Source organism: Glandiceps talaboti, chromosome 3 (genome assembly GCF_964340395.1).
Source record: "Glandiceps talaboti chromosome 3, keGlaTala1.1, whole genome shotgun sequence".
Taxonomy (NCBI): Eukaryota; Metazoa; Hemichordata; class Enteropneusta; family Spengelidae; genus Glandiceps; species Glandiceps talaboti.
Window position 1 is genome coordinate 30,329,791 of NC_135551.1, and position 18,186 is coordinate 30,347,976.

General features: G+C 35.6%; 1 protein-coding gene across 2 annotated transcripts in view; it reads right to left on the reverse strand.

The window, feature by feature from the left end:
* LOC144432563 (dystrophin-like) overlaps positions 1 to 18,186 on the reverse strand; it is a 292,959-nt gene that overhangs the window by 21,361 nt on the left and 253,412 nt on the right. For both annotated transcript variants that reach the window (XM_078120804.1, XM_078120805.1), the window contains exons 45-49: positions 17,564 to 17,681; positions 17,018 to 17,229; positions 13,404 to 13,558; positions 11,503 to 11,692; positions 745 to 917 (exon numbers count right to left, since the gene is read on the reverse strand). In XM_078120804.1, the coding sequence (XP_077976930.1) occupies positions 745 to 917; positions 11,503 to 11,692; positions 13,404 to 13,558; positions 17,018 to 17,229; positions 17,564 to 17,681 (848 nt within the window). The remainder of the gene's footprint in view (positions 1 to 744; positions 918 to 11,502; positions 11,693 to 13,403; positions 13,559 to 17,017; positions 17,230 to 17,563; positions 17,682 to 18,186) is intronic.

An 18,186-nucleotide genomic window follows, 5' to 3' on the forward strand; every position in this document is an offset into this window, starting at 1 on the left:
TGATTACAGTGGCTGGCTCAGAATCTGCAATTGACTAGTGTGTGTTGTATCACTGCCATTTGTTTTTAAATAGGTCCTAGGCAGTGTGCTCTCTAAGCCAATTTGATGCACCACTGATGCACACAATTTCTGGTGATACACCTATCTCTTACTATGTGGTGGCTAACAAGTAATCCCAGTTTTTCTCATTTTGACTCACAAAAACAAACTTTGGCTATCATTTAGAGGGTACACTGGTCCTAGGACAAGATTTGAATCACAATTGTGCCCTATTCAACTACTCAATAATTGGGACCTGGTAGGATATTGTGAATGCTTATAGAGGCTGCAATGGATCATATGCTCTCCAGGAAGTTGAAGTATAAACAGGACTGTTGTTTTGACATAGGTCTGTGCCAGGGGTATTAATTGAACAGTGCTATAATCACAACATTGTGGAAGCCCCTTCATAAATTATATGACAAGATCGACTACAACAATATAACAACTGCATTACAGCAAAGCTTATATCAGTTTACAGAGTGCCAGATGTTTCCATATGGTATTAAACATTGTATTATAGGGAGAACGGATGTCAGTATGATGCCTGAATTAGGTACAGCAATCAACACTGGGTGGTGTCTGTCAACATCAACTACAACAACACAGGGATACACAGCTAGTTATGTGAAATGTATCTTGACTAAAAAATGGAAATGTTTTGATCAAGTTCATTGCCATGGATACAAAGTCTAAGTAACTTACCTTATTTCTATTGATTTCATGCGTACATTTGTCCATCTTTCATTCATATCGTCTAACCGCCTTTGTAACATCGTTGCATCTTCCTGTATTTCAATACTGCGTAGTATCCGTGTGCCAGTGTCATTGAGTGATGTGTAGGCATTGTGATGTGCATCAATCTCTGCCTGTAAATCCTACAATACAGAGATAACAGGTTTGGATAAGTCTTACTGTACTAGAAATACATAATACTACAAATTGTGAGGTGCATCAATCTCTGCCTGTAAATCCTACAATACAGAGATAACAGGTTTGGATAAGTCTTACTGTACTAGAAATACATAATACTACAAATTGTGAGGTGGCCAGCGAAAAAGGTTGAAAACGTATGTGTGAATTTGGCAATATGACAGGTCAAAATGTGTTATATGTAAAGGTAGGAGAGATAATGTTCCTTGAGGGTACACACGTAATTCATAATTTTTTACAGTTAATCATGAAATAATTACATCTGTCAATATTATTGTATATGACACAAAAGTACAAGCTGAAAGTTCTGTTACAAGTTCAACCCAAACTTGCTGAAACCAAGCAAAACATGGTTCAAAATGAGTACTGCATGAAACTCGACAGAAAGTAGAGTTTTTGTTTGAGTTTGTTGGTAAAGTTTACCAGAATTCCATCCTATGTTTTTTTTTTATAAGAATCACCTTCTATATATGTGGAGTCTGAGATGATAAGTTGACATAAGTTCTCCATGTTGTTTTGGCAAAGTTTAATAAGTAACAGTGTTCATGATCATCATTGTCCCCTTGTGACCTCATCCCCATGGAAACAAAGGGTTAGAATCTAGTCACCACGGTAACTAGGGTCAGAGTTAACAGATGTGAAATCATTTGGCATCAGTTCCAGACATAGCTTTCTCCCCATTATTCCCATCTACAGTGTAGTGACAAACTCTATCCAGATATGCACCGACAAGTGGCACGACTTCTAGCATATCTAGGGCACAGGTCAGTGTAGCTCAGAACAAGTTATAAATAGACCACTTCAGATTTGTACAAGTTTGATAGATCATTTCCTTACATGTAGTAGCACTTCCTGTCATCAACTCAAGTTATCCTCTTTCAAATCTCTCCATTACTATGAAAAAAGGCTCTTTTAATATAACCATGAATGGAGAATTTCTCATGTAATGATGTATTTTACACATCGCAGTATGTTTGTTGACAGCAGTATTCTAAACATGGGTGAAATTGTACACATTGCAGTGAGTTGTTTGAGAGCAGTATAAAGTAGGAAAAAATCTATCTAGTGTTTTACCTACTACTACTAGTAGGTTCCTTACCAAAATTATAGTACAAGGTAACACAAAAAAATATCTTTGGGCTAGGGTATACTGTGTTATTAGTTCCAACGGGGAATAATTTGTCTACAATGCTACATTTCTATACTTTGTACTATAATTTTGGCAAATAATATGTTCTTGAATATATAATGTTGAAATATATGTATGATCCCCTATATCTCAACTTTCCCTTTCCTGGACATAGGCAAGCTCAGATATGGTAACATGTTATTTTACACTTTATCTAACATTTCCCTGTATTATATTTGACCTTGACCTTGACCCGACCCGACCCGACCCGACCTTACACATACCTCTCAAATTGGTTGATAAAAGTTGATACATATATAAAACCATTCTGGATTATTTACATTAAAATTTTGAAAATTTTGAGAGATTCTACCCTTCAATCATGATCCATACTTTATGATAACAATTCAAATGATTGACAATAATATATGAAACAATATCCTGAAAGATGATAAAGTTGAACACACTTTGTCTCTATTTCATTCATATCCTCCTTTCACATGTAAAGATAAATTTCTTTCTTTTTGCTTATTTAGGAAATATAACATGATTTCAACTATCTGATCTGAGCCTCCCAAATTTCAACAAGAAATACTTCACTTTATAATGTTTACTATAAAACAATATGTCCCCTAAGAATTATGTATGTGAGGTCTCTCCTTTACTTCAGAGTTTATATTGTGTTTATTTATTTTGTAAACAGCTCAAAATTTGGAGCCAAATGTGAAGACGAACATAAAACTTTATGAGTGTCTGGTTTCTTTTAATAGTAGCTGCATTATCACGGAATACTGAGTTGCTATGGAAACACCAACTGGTAGTGACCTCATCCTGACACCTATGAAAGCCAAATTTTACCATCGTAACAAATCACACCATTATAAACATTTGGATTCCAGATTGTACATAACAGCCGGTAGGAAGTGAAAACAACAACCTACTTTTTTCATTTTACACCATTTTACTAACAACTTTTAGTAATTTTCAAGTGACTAGTTTAGAATATTCCCCATCTATATTTTGACAGTTTATACATACTCTGAAAGTTACCTACATTGTGTTGTACAGTCTAACTTTCTCACAAGCCCCTAAGGGCTACATAAAATGACATATTTTATGTAGACTACGTCATCCCTGTCAATATATACTGCCATTCTTTCCTTTTCAGTTGTCAAAGTGATATGTTTCTTTTCTTTGACTTGCATAGAAAAGCTGTCTACGATTTCATTTACGTTGTAATCAAACATTGAAATCTACACAAATTCATGTCCCATAATTTGCTATCCTGAAATACGTGTAACCATGCAGGTACAAGGGAGGAGACTAGCGTTTAAATTCTTACATGTAGAATATACTCAAGGTTGTTTTTTTACAGGGATTATATTGTTGATAGACCGAGTAAACTTGTCAAAGGGTAAATGTCACTCCTTTCAAACAACACAAAGGGTGGTATGTTGTAATTGGTGGACAATTTCCTACACTGTTCATAGTTCATTAACACTTTACACATTTCTAGACACAAACAGATGTGTTGATGTCAATGACTTTATTTTCAGTGAAAGCTGTATACACATTGCTTTTATGTCCACAGTTCCTCTATGACAGAAATACTGTGGTTCTAAGTTATCAACACACAATGATCAACAGAATTTAATTCACAACTCACAAGGTGACTGTCTTTTTAATGTATCTATACAACTTTTGTTTTTAATGTTAAGTTTGTAAACAATTTTGTCCTTACAAGTTATATTCAAAGCTGTGTTTTAATACTCTGTTCAGTTTGTCATGACTGTTTTTTTGAATTTGTTTACAAAACCTCTCAACAATGTCATTCTCATACCTTACATTCCTAAGAACCATTTAGGTATTAAATTCAACAAAAATACACAGTCTATTATTCACAACATCTGCATTCTCCTCCCTTGACATTTTTTTGGTTGAATGCTCCGCTCCCCCCCCCCCCCACCCAGCCCCCAACTTTTTTTGGTTGATGATGACTAAAATCCAAACTACTGAAATCAAGAAATGAAGAGGCGAGTAAATATATTTTAACAATTATTCCTAGAAGTATGACTAGGGATGGTTCATATACTTGTACACTGATTCTCAATAACACTTATTGAGTTTTGGCTTGTAAACTATTTTATTTCACTTTTTCTGCAGAACATGAATGAATGAATGAATGAATGAATGAATGAATGAATGAATGAATGAATAAATGAAAGAATGAATCATCAGTCACTCAATCAGTCAATCAATCAATCAGTCAGTCAGTCAGTCAGTCAATCAGTCAATCAATCAGTCAGTCAATCAATCAGTCTTCAATGAATGAATGAATGAATGAATCAATCAATCAATCAATCAATCAAACTTCATCTGCATAAACTAGGCAACTGGTCGTCTTTCATTACAAATATTGTCCTTAAAACTTTACAGGTTCGTATTTCTGCTGGATACATCCATGGTACAGCTATAGATGTTGGAGAGAGACCTTCTATGGTACAGCTATTGATGTTGGAGAGAGACTGTCTATGGTACAGCTATTGATGTTGGAGAGAGACCATCTATGGTACAGCTATAGATGTTGGAGAGAGACCGTCTATGGTACAGCTATTGATATTGGAGAGAGACCGTCTATGGTACAGCTATTGATATTGGAGAGAGACCGTCTATGGTACAACTATTGATGTTGGAGAGAGACCGTCTATGGTACAGCTATAGATGTTGGAGAGAGACCGTCTATGGTACAGCTATTGATATTGGAGAGAGACCGTCTATGGTACAACTATTGATGTTGGAGAGAGACCGTCTATGGTACAGCTATAAATGTTGGAGAGAGACCGTCTATGGTACAGCTATAGATGTTGGAGAGAGACCGTCTATGGTACAACTATTGATGTTGGAGAGAGACCGTCTATGGTACAGCTATAAATGTTGGAGAGAGACCGTCTATGGTACAGCTATAGATGTTGGAGAGAGACCGTCTATGGTACAGCTATAAATGTTGGAGAGAGACCGTCTATGGTACAGCTATAGATGTTGGAAAGTGTTTGTGTCATTTTAGCTAGGCCTGAATAAGTATGTATAGTTTACAGCTAAAACTATTAGGAGAAAGTAAAGTGAAAGGTGTGAATGAGTTGTTCTTACAGTGTCAATACCATTCAGATTTACATATTTTAACATGTAAGTGTTTTACATTTGAGACACCTTGCTAAGTAGCATTAACACCAATACACCAAAGTAATAGTTTGCAATACAACACTCACTCAAAGTAAACAGACAGACTAAAGAACAGGATAGCCATGAGCATGGGTTACAGACTATACATACCTCTGGTATATACAATAACATCAAGTTCATTATCAGGCCAATGTAATGTTTGGACATTGAGTCATAGAATCATAGAAAGGGAGACTTTGGAGAGAGAATACACACTCACAGCTGTTTTAACTGGGTTTATATAAAGTAGGAAAAGACCTATAGAATGCTTACAATCGCATCAAGTTCATTAAAGGACTTACGTTTTGAGACAGGTTTACAGACAGAAAGAATCATGCCATAGTGTTGTTTTCTCTAACCTTGAATAGGAGAATAAACGTATGGTGGACAAAGAAATCACAGCATGTGTTGACCCTGCTACAGGCAAATGGCATTGGAATTTATATTTCTTCCGAATTTTTATGATTTTCACACAGACAAAAGGTTTCCTGTTATCTACAAAGTAACAACCTGTCCACTTTCAATGAAAGTCTGATTTCTAGCTCTGTAGTATGTCTTTATATTTCTGTACAGCATAAGGCAATATGTGTGCATTAGAGAGCAGGTGAGCTTTCAATGGAGAGATGACATACTAAAATTCAGTTTCCTGCAGATTGTAAAAAATACATTAGAAATTTCAATTCAAAGCTGCATACGAGATTGTACATGTCCCTTATACACAACCCAGCAGGATGTCTGCATGTTTGTCAGAATTTAATGTATATATATATTTTGGTGCCAATCTAACACCTTTCTGGCTTACTTTCTTTTGGAAATGAAAATAGTCACATCTGTCACTCCTTTACAATAAATAAAACAATAATATCACAGCAAGTTGTTTGTATTTTCAGAAGTGTTCACATCACTTAGTGTACTACTACTACATACATGTAGTGATTGTTGTAACAGTCAAAACATTTAGTTTAGAGTCAGAACTCTAATTCTATAGTGTCTACAAACACTAGTGTCAGACAACATGGACACCATCATCATGGTTGTCATGACAACTTACATGACACTGGGATGAGTAGAAGAACCTTGAAATCAATCCACACGGTAGCCATGGTAACATCAATAATTGTACATTCCATCATACAATATCTGTGAATACCTCCACCTTCAGCTTCTCTTTACACAATGATGTCAGTTTTCAAGTCGTAAAATTTCCCAATAGTTATGGACACACTAGCCTGAAGACTTGTCATTAAGACATGACTGCCTTGCATGCAGACAGAGTAAGTCGAGAATCAATTCTGACAACGTCCCTTTCCTTCTCCAAGCAGGACTATTTAGACAGTACCCTGTACATATGTGTCATGTTGTTTAAGAACCCTGATTGGGCTGAACAACAGGAGGTAGTATCTTACAGTCTATTTAGACATCAGCCTGTTATAGTGATACCATGACAGGTATAAGCATAGACCCTCCACCAACTATGGTATAAGCTACGGTCACATACACACTTCCAACCTTTGTAAACTGACAACATTATCCTTATGTTTTGTAAGCTTTTCTCCAAATCAGTCTGAGGTTCCTTCTCAAGTAAAACATCATTTTTCCTTATCTTATCATACAAGCAAAAAGAAACCATAGCTTGCTAGAGATAGTGGTCCATTCTAAAACAGCCTAATTTGCCTTCCACAGTCAATATATGTACACTGGTTTTAGACAGCTGACAGAGTTACATTGGTGGATGATTTTTAGAACAACCCAAGCATGAAATGATACATTCATGGTTATAGAGATAAGCTGAAAAGAGCATCGATGCCTGACAAGGGTGGAGTAGTGGGACAGTGTTTGTCTGAAGTTACTTGGACATTCTAACACAGTGTAAAGTAAACATTTGTATAATTTGAAACTAAATTCCAAATATTACATAACCAGTGAAAAAATATCCATGGCAAAAAATTTGAGTTGGCTTCCGAATCAAATTGGTTTTCCTGCTACTGTGTATCTGTACTTCATTCAATGAATGTGGCAGGAAGGTGAACAACAGTTATGGAAATTGGGATTGTTGGAAAGTGAGTTGATGGAATCACTCGTCTACATATACCACACATAGAGTGCACATGTGTACTTCCAACTTGTCACATAAATGACTGTAAATTTGTAGAACACTTCAGAGGCCGTGACCCTGCCAGTGGATGGGCACACTCCCTATTTTGTACAGCAGTGGCAAAACAAGAAAATAAACCAACATACCCATGCACAACTGTCATAAACTTGATCCCATTCCAAGTCAAGTTTGTCAACTACTGGTGCTGCTGTTTGTGTCGACATTTTCTTTGAGTGTAAATTTGTTGGCCAAGACTGGCGGTATGATAACTGACTGGGCTTATCGCAATCTTACAGCATAGGACAGACTTCAACTGCAGTGGCAATGTCTCCTTTGATTACAATAGAGTAATGGGCCATGCCCCCTGACAGACTTCCATACACATCTGGTAAAGCCTATCACCTCACCAAAACAAGCAGGCGTATCACATTACATTGCAGCTGACAGGGGGTGACCTCCTTCATTCTTATAATTTACAATGCACTACAACTGATGATGCATACATGATATGTCACACTACTAAACAGTAGGAGTGGAACAGACGGGGAAAACTACTGCAAAGACAGAAATGCTGTGAATCAGTCGGTCACTACATACAGATATTCCTAAATTTTACAGGAAGGAACGTCCTTGGTTGCCGTTTTCTTAAGGAAGTAACAAGGCCATCCCAGAGTTGTACAAGTACATTTCATTACTGCAGACAATACTATTAACTGATTTACCTAATGGTTTCATTAATGAGATTAGGTCTACATTCCTTCACCACAATGGAATAGACCAGTCTACTTAGTTAGTATACTAGGACTGAACCAACAGACACAAGAAATGAGGGGTGTTTTGTCTCCAGACTTGGACCAGACATGCCAGAGGTCAAACAAACTTTGTGAAAGGGCATTGGTAAACAGGCAGACTAATTGGAATCACAAACCACATTGTAATTTTGACATAGTATGGGATATACTGGTCAAAGGGTACTACTGTACAGGAAATACACTGGACCAAGATATTCACACGATTACAGACTAATATTCACACGACTACAGATGACAAAATAACCTACATTCTCAACAACAAACTAGATCTTACTCATAAATAGAACTTTTTTCAAAAACATCATTCAGAACATTTTGTATCATTACATATTTCACAATATTTCATAATTGTTCTTTGAACTCATACATGATGAACTTCGTATAGTCAGAATGTAAAGAAAAAAAGAAAACTTTGCAAAATGGTATCGTCTCAGCACGTAAAATTTTCATTTTTTTCAAAACGTAATATCAGGATTTTTAAAATAACTCTAAACATATCTTGACCTATTTCTAAAGTGTCTGTGGTCACAAGTATTAATTTGTGATTTTATCAAATTTACATAGAAAAATTATGAAATCATATTTACAGGGATATAGCTAAATTTGGGGTATGAATAAATCAATGGAGAATATTGTAGGTCAAATGTTAGCCCAGAAAGTTGGCCAGTATCTAGCTTGACAATGTCACTTGTCAAACCATAGACCCTCCACCAACGGGTCTATGGTCAAACCTAGTATATAAAGCCAGATAGCCAAGTGACAAGTCTGTAGGTAAGTACAATGTCAGCATGTAAAGAAAGTAGGCTATACTAACCTGTCTATATAATTGCTGGATTTGTGACTACACTAGCAGTAGTACTTTAAGGTGTAGAATGAGGGCTAAAATAGTTATGGATCTACAATGTAGGTAGGCTACGCTTTTGTTGGCTATCAACATATATTCATTAGCCTGTGTATGGTCAAACTTAGTGTGGATGCCAACTGTGGTCTAATATAAATCGTAATGATACTGTATAGGAACTAGACTAGGTCAAACTACATACACTGAATCTACACTCACGTATCTATACTCAGACCACATATTCAATGGCAGCAAAATGCAATGACATATCAAATCTTACCATACTGTGGGCTATCACCAACTACCTTGTATATATGTATCCTGGGACCATACAGAAACAGATGGTTACACAGTAAACTAAACTAAACTGACTTTACATCTGTCTTTAACAAACGGTCGTCTACAGTGAGAACTAAACATAAATATACAGCAATGAAGTTTACACTGTATTGTAATCAAACACTGAACAGGAAAGCAGCCAGTCAGTAGCACTGAAGTCAAAACCAATCTGACCAAGGTAGTCCTATCTAGTTTCCTGTTATACTTTCACAGTACATGTTTTGTACTTGTGAGTTTGTGTAGTATTGTGTCTCTGTCTGGTCTAGCTAATTAACATACTATACCCCAAATATAGGTCATTAAATCTCATATTAACTTGTACAACTCCAAACCCTTGGAACTTAACAAGTACAGAGTCATTCAATATCGTTCATTAAAAGCATGTACATTATTTCACTGTGACATAGCTCAGCAAAACAGATTAACCATCACTGCATTTGTATTTACATTGTATTTCTAGATAGAATAATCTTATGTACATTTAGACATTTGTTTTAAAACTAATGAACAAACCTTTTTCAGCACCATATGGTCCATAAAAGTTACAAAAAGTTAAAATATTTGTTTGGAAAAATTCGAACTGGGCAGTTTTATAGAAATGATTCCGTACTTAATTTTGGAATTACACCTACATTTTTAACACTAGGAAACCTATGATAAATTACTAGATGTACTTACACTAACATTTTCAACATTCGATAAAGAGTACAATTTTCTTCACTGAACTATGTTATTGGGGCAGTGTTTGTGGTGTTTTTTAACACTTGTATAGAAATGACTCAGTAAAATAACCCAACACAGAGGCGACATAAACTGTTCACATCCATTTTGCAATTTCAGATAACTAGAGTCGCCTCAGAGTAGACGCATCTTTTGTAGTTTGACACCCCCCCCCCCCCAGTAAAACTTCACATTTTATGACTATCACAAAATATATGATTTCATGGTTTTCAAGTACATACCTGAATTAATGTCTACAAGAAATCCCTTAGTACTATAAAACAATTTTACAGATCAGTCAAGCATTTCTGTGAAGTATTTTTATCTGACTTTTGACCTCGCCCTCCTTCCCATCCCAACCAAGGCTACTTCTGGTGATAAGACACAGGAAATGATGTCATCATGGTTTACAATGAGTTCCTTCCATATCTACTTCTATTTCACTTTCACAGATAACATAAAGATGATAAAGTGAAGAGGTTTGTTGTCTTTGTGGTTTTATAGTAATTGACTGTGTATAGCCTTGATAATGCCTTCCCTGCTGTGCACACAGTGAGGTATGGTTACATTGACAGTGGTAGATCACCAACACTACTCAGTTTAATACACAGACAACTATTGTCCACAGAAGACCACCTAAGTACTATACACTGATATCACTGGACATTGCCAGAGGAATACCTAAATTCACTGACAGACACCCATGCATGGCTGTTACAGACTGTCCAAATCTAAGCATGGATGTATTAGTGATCCAAGGAACTACATGTAAAATCGATAAAGACAGTAAAATGCATCTTATTGTTCAGCCCTATTAGCATGGCATGAATATGTATCCTAGGGGAAATCGCCTCTGAGGGCGCACTTCTAAATGGGACAAAGTCTACTGCAACTGTTTCTTTCAATTTTATAATGTCACAGACATTATCAAAACTGTTTAAATGTACACAGAATGATACAATTACTGGATTCTTTGTATAGCTGTATGAGTCATAGTCTGTGTATGTTGCTAGAAAAGTCACAGATCCAGCAATATCGATCCAGACTGGCTGTATGAGCTGGAAACTACATCAACAATTTTCATTTGCAGGTGAGACACTTTCTTGTAATAATCAATCAGTACACTGATGTAAAATGTTGCATTTAAATTCAAAGTCAAAATTTCCAAATGGTTTAAAGTTATTCAAATTTACCAAAGTTGAGTCACTGACATGTTTTCAACAATCCAAACACTCTCCCATTTGACATCAAATTAATTCTATACTTGAATTGCTCTGAACATAATTTCTCAACATTGTCAACTGTTGTGCTATGGAAAAAAACAGCATGTACTTCATTATTCAGACTAACTTTTATGACTATAAACTGCACGTACCCTATATTGTTTCAACCACAGTTTCAGCATATCCTGGTCTTCCAGTGCCACCTCATTTTCAGTTTCCTGTTCCATTCTTTCCATGGTGGTCTCAGCTTCTAACAGCCAGGCTAGGAATACTCCCAACTCAATATCAAATTCCTGTAAGGCCTTCAATGCCTGCACTATGTCTCCATTTCTCTCACCAGATCTATACACAATAAATAGAGATAACTGAGAATTAGGAAACGGGACTATTTATCAATGCTACAATTTATTCTACACTATGAATAATTAACTCTACGCTACCAATAATCAACTCTATGCTATCAATAATCATGAAATTTTTTCAAAATAGGGTATATAACCTATTCCTCCAAGGCTCTGAACCCCAACCCCCATTACATGTTAATGTATTTGTGAAACTAATTTACAAAATCCCAGTTTGTTACTGGGTTATAGAACTATACATGGTTCCCACTGATAAAACAGAATAATTATGACCTGGAGCCAGTCTCTATCACAAACTCTGCAACCAGTGAAAGTACAAGAAACCATTTCAGTGACTAAATCTGTGTGTGTGTGTGTGTGTGTGTGTGTGTGTTATCAGTACTCCTATAACTAAATCACTTGTATACCTCATGTCTACCAGTTCAATCCACACTTCCATCTCACATCTAGTCTGTATGGTAACCCTGTCTTCAACCAGTACACTTAGTATTTCCTACATACATCACAGGAAATGATGGTATCCCAAGAATGAAGTATACTATCTAATCCCTATAACAATGACACTAAGTTTATTCCCTTTGTTCTTGGACTAATCCATTCATTAAACAGAGGGGTGACAAGGGTTTTGGGGGTAAAAACAACCTATTAAAACATGATTATGTAGATTTCAGAATAATGAATGTTGATTTATTTGTATGAAGTATTATGCAAATTAGGATGTATTTTAGTAAGCTTTTTTTCCTGACTTTTTATGCAGGAGAGGATTTTATTGTTTTTTCTATTTTTTAAAACCAAAGCCATGCTTATGATGTCACCTAGGCTGGCTGGCTAAAGAGTCTCTCCCCACCCCATCCCATCCCATCCTCCCTACTCGTATCCCTGTTGGTGATGCTGATGTGTACATTTCCTCTAGCATCAATAACCTTTGTGTTACTCTTTGAATACAATATATGGAGACATCATATGACTTACTTTACATTGTAAATGATACCTGTCCTAAAGTATGGCAGTTTCTAAACTAAATTTAGTCTGGATTGTTCAACCAAAATAATACAAGAAAGTTGTCTGATGCATATCTATTACCTGAGGCAGCAAGATGACATTACATATAATTATATGTATTTGTAATCAGGCTAGGGGGTATGGTAAGACTAGGATGTGTTTGAGGAAGGATTAGGACCCCCTAACAAGAGCCAGATTCATATCAAGGACCCATGTCGGTAATCTTTATAACATAACTAAACAGTGGCTAGGAGTGACGCACCCACAAATTCCACAATAGTTTAGCAATGAGAACCAATAACTGACTAAGAATGTATGTATATATGTATGTGTGTGTGTGTGTGTGTGTGTGTGTGTGTGTGTGTATGTATGTGTGTGTGTCTATATATGTATGTATGTATGTATGTATGTATGTATGTATGTATGTATGTATGTATGTATGTATGTGTGTGTGTGTATGTATGTATGTATGTATGTATGTATGTATGTATGTGTGTGTGTGTATGTATGTGTACGGTATATGTATGTATGTATGTATGTATGTATGTATGTATGTATGTATGTATGTATGTATGTATGTATGTATGTATGTATGTCTGCCTGCGTGTATCTATATAAGTCTGTCTGTCTGTCTGTCAAGTACATCTGTCTATCTGTCAAGTACAACAATGTCATCCTACCACACTTACCTATTAATGATTGTCGTCCACCTCAAGTTCAAGTTTTCTAGAATTTGTCGTATTCTACTGGTGTCATCATTGCTGTATTCTGTGATCAGTTTATGTCCTGAATCACTCACTTTATCTACACATGGTCTCCACTGATCAACCTCCTCCATGAATGCCTGTAATGAAATAGACAATCACATTACCAAGTCTGTACAGGAATTCTACTCCCTGTACCAGTAATGTCATGACTACTAAACTAGAAATTAAGATTAACTTACAGCTATGTCATTGTGGGAAAGTGACAATCACATCATTAAGTTTGTACAGGAATTCTACTCCCTGCACCAGTAATGTCATGACTACTAAACTAGAAATTAAGACTATGGTATTAAACTTACAGCTATGTCACCGTGGTAAAGTGACAATAAAGAATACATTGTTTTGAAGGAAGTGTTCCAGTCATTGTTTTTATGCTATGTCTGTGATTGAATATTTGTAATAATTCAAGACCTAATATGATATGATATTTACTGGTAAACACTTCCAGACATAATGGTACATTTTGTCTCAGGCCACTATAGAGAATTCTCTATCGTGCTCTGAGATTTTGTTTAGGCTTAACCATAGACCCTCCACCCATGGTCTATGGGCTTTAACCATAGACCCTCCACCCACAGTCTATGGGCTTAACTGGATCAACGACAACACAAAGTACAGGATTAAGTTTAAATCTTGGATCATCACATACATTTTGTTATCAGTGGAGTGTTACATAGGTAATAGGGTTATTGTTCTGGCCCAACTTTTTCCCTGCCATACAATTGTCCAAGCCGTAGTGAGCCTTTAAATGTACATTATTTAATACATTAAAATAACACAGTCTACAATCTCTACAAGTCCTGAGATACTGGGTTTGAACACATGTAGGGTCTATGGTCTATGAATTATCATTATATACAGCCTAGACAGACAATCTGTCATCTCTGCAACATACAACTCAGGTAATTACAAAGTTATAGTGTCATCAATGGTAGAGTATAGCAAGGTAAAATCTTTAAATTTGGCAGATACCTAAAATTTAAATCTCCAAACTTCACTGATTGGTTGGATGTAGTTCACTCCTAACTAAAGAATGATGTGATTGGCAGAGAATTTAAAGTTTACATAGCCAATGAAATAGGACATTCATGCGACATTATAAAGTTGTGGTTTAGAAGTCTGATAGAACTGAACACAGCATATCTTATAGTAAAGTTTAATGCAAACACTACCATATATGGATTGTGAATCTTTACATGTAATGTCAAACAGAGACTGATATACAAACACTACCATATATGGATTGTGAATCTTTACATGTGATGTCAAACAGAGACTGATATACAAACACTACCATATATGGATTGTGAATCTTTACATATGATGTCAAACAGAGACTGATATACAAACACTACCATATATGGATTGTGAATCTTTACATGTAATGTCAAACAGAGACTGATATACAAACACTACCATATATGGATTGTGAATCTTTACATGTAATGGCAAACAGAGACTGATATACAAACACTACCATATATGGATTGTGAATCTTTACATGTAATGTCAAACAGAGACTGATATACAAACACTACCATATATGGATTGTGAATCTTTACATGTAATGTCAGACTGAGACTGATATACAAACACTACCATATATGGATTGTGAATCTTTACATGTAATGTCAAACAGAGACTGATATACAAACACTACCATATATGGATTGTGAATCTTTACATGTAATGGCAAACAGAGACTGATATACAAACACTACCATATATGGATTGTGAATCTTTACATGTAATGTCAAACAGAGACTGATATACAAACACTACCATATATGGATTGTGAATCTTTACATGTAATGTCAGACTGAGACTGATATACAAACACTACCATATATGGATTGTGAATCTTTACATGTAATGTCAAACAGAGACTGATATACAAACACTACCATATATGGATTGTGAATCTTTACATGTAATGTCAAACAGAGACTGATATACAAACACTACCATATATGGATTGTGAATCTTTACATGTAATGTCAGACTGAGACTGATATACAAACACTACCATATATGGATTGTGAATCTTTACATGTAATGGCAAACAGAGACTGATATAAAACAGACTCTAGATATTCAGTAGCGATCACTTCTACAAAATAAATTGTCTGACTTTGAGACTGGACTTTACTTTTAATTACATCAAACACTTCAAGTTATCTAAGTGATATAGATGCTAAACTTAGTTCATACTATTCCATATCCCATCAAAATGTTTTAAAACTATCACTAAGTACGTCATATCTTGGTAGAGTAACATACAAGACTGGTACAGTTGATAAGTGTCATAGCAACCACTTGAGTGGAAGTATTTTTGGTTGATAACTGCAACATTAACCCTTTCATGACTAGAGATGAGTTTTAAATAATATGGGGACCCAATTTATATGAATATTTTCATAATTACAATAATATTACTTTATTAGGAAGTAACATTTCTTTAATTCCAGTCTAAAATGAAGTTGATATATGCCAAAAACTTACATAAAACAAGAATTTTGTTCAAACAATTTTGGCGGGAATGTTTTCAGTATTGAAGGGGTTTATATACATAACCTGACCCATTTATGTATAAAATAATCTATCAAATAATAAATGGAATAGTGAACTGAATTTCTAATTTGATTTATAATGTCAATCTTTCTCAACAAAACTTTTTACAATATAAACATGTTTTGTATTTAGGCCTCTGATAATTTCATGGTGTATTACTGTTCATTCAATGTGGTCATTTATTTAGCTATGTATTTCTATGGTGATGACTTTATTACGTATTTTTGTGACGACACTTGTTAGTCAATGTATGCACATTCAGTGTTTCCATATTGATGGTTTTTAGTCAAGTATTTTCCATGGTGACGGCTTTTAGTTATCATAATACATGTACTTACCCTATGTCTATCTAGCTGCATTTCTAGTATATCCACAGTCTGACCGACATCACTTACCCTATGTCTATCTAGCTGCATTTCTAGTATATCCACAGTCTGACCGACATCACTTACCCTATGTCTATCTAGCTGCATTTCTAGTATATCCACAGTCTGACCGACATCACTTACCCTATGTCTATCTAGCTGCATTTCTAGTATATCCACAGTCTGACCGACATCACTTACCCTATGTCTATCTAGCTGCATTTCTAGTATATCCACAGTCTGACCGACATCACTTACCCTATGTCTATCTAGCTGCATTTCTAGTATATCCACAGTCTGACCGACATCACTTACCCTATGTCTATCTAGCTGCATTTCTAGTATATCCACAGTCTGACCGACATCACTTACCCTATGTCTATCTAGCTGCATTTCTAGTATATCCACAGTCTGACCGACATCACTTACCCTATGTCTATCTAGCTGCATTTCTAGTATATCCACAGTCTGACCGACATCACTTACCCTATGTCTATCTAGCTGCATTTCTAGTATATCCACAGTCTGACCGACATCACTTACCCTATGTCTATCTAGCTGCATTTCTAGTATATCCACAGTCTGACCGACATCACTTACCCTATGTCTATCTAGCTGCATTTCTAGTATATCTACAGTCTGACCAACATCACTGTAATCTTCCATTGTCTCTTCCATCTTTATCAACCAGTTGTTGAGTTCATCTTTCCATTCATGGAATTGATGGGAATCTTCTAACATGTTATCCAATTGGTTCTTTCTGCTGGTTACTTTGGAAACCGCATCATTCCAATGCTCCTTCAACTTTGTCACTGAAAGGCAAAAATTAGAATCGATTTGGTGAGTATCACATTCACATTGTACATACAATGTCAAACCATTAAAGCTATAGAGTTGAGCTTGAAATAAATTTTTTATTCAACTCATTAAGTATTTTATTCAGTGATTTGTTCCTTGAAGTGAGTTTTAAATCCTGTTGAGTGTTGTTTCCAATATCTAAAGTTCACTTCTCACAACCCTGAATACTTTTCTAATGATTTTCACTTCCACTGTTAAGTGGATTTGGTGTCTTGGCCCATGAACTCATGAAAACAAAAGGAATGACTACTAAATAATCTCACCACTTGGTGGCGCTTGTCAACCCACCTTTTTCATCCAAAACTTGTCTATCTCTTTCACTTTGCGATTCTGCTTTCAAATGTTCACCTTTGTGAATGAGTTCATCTAACTTTGGCTGCTTGGCTTCTAAATCATTTAGGACACCCTGAAACACAAAGAAAATAGTGAAAATTGTCAGTTACTTCCCTCTCAGCAGTGAAAATGTTATTGTGTACTCAAAACTTCATTTTTACAGCCATAGGAAGAATTAACTTTTTTTCCAGCCAACAAACGATTATCAAACAATCTGATTGGACAATCGTTGTCATATGACTGTCATGTGACTTACATTTGCCACACAATGAGAATGTTAAAATCGTATAGACAAGGATAAGAACTCTTGTATTTTTCTTATTAAAATTTTCAAACCTTGTCAAAAGGATCACCAACACCACATCACATCACATCACATCAAATCCAACTTCTACTATTATTATCTCTCAACTATGACCCCTAACCTTTGAACTCTGACACACTACAGCTACAGAATTACCAACTGCATAGGTTTTGACAAACTACAGTATACAATAGCTTGCACTTGAACATTTATACAAGTTAGTAAGCCATCAGTGAGAGGTTTTATTTCAAGGAAAGGTTTCATGAAGGGAAAA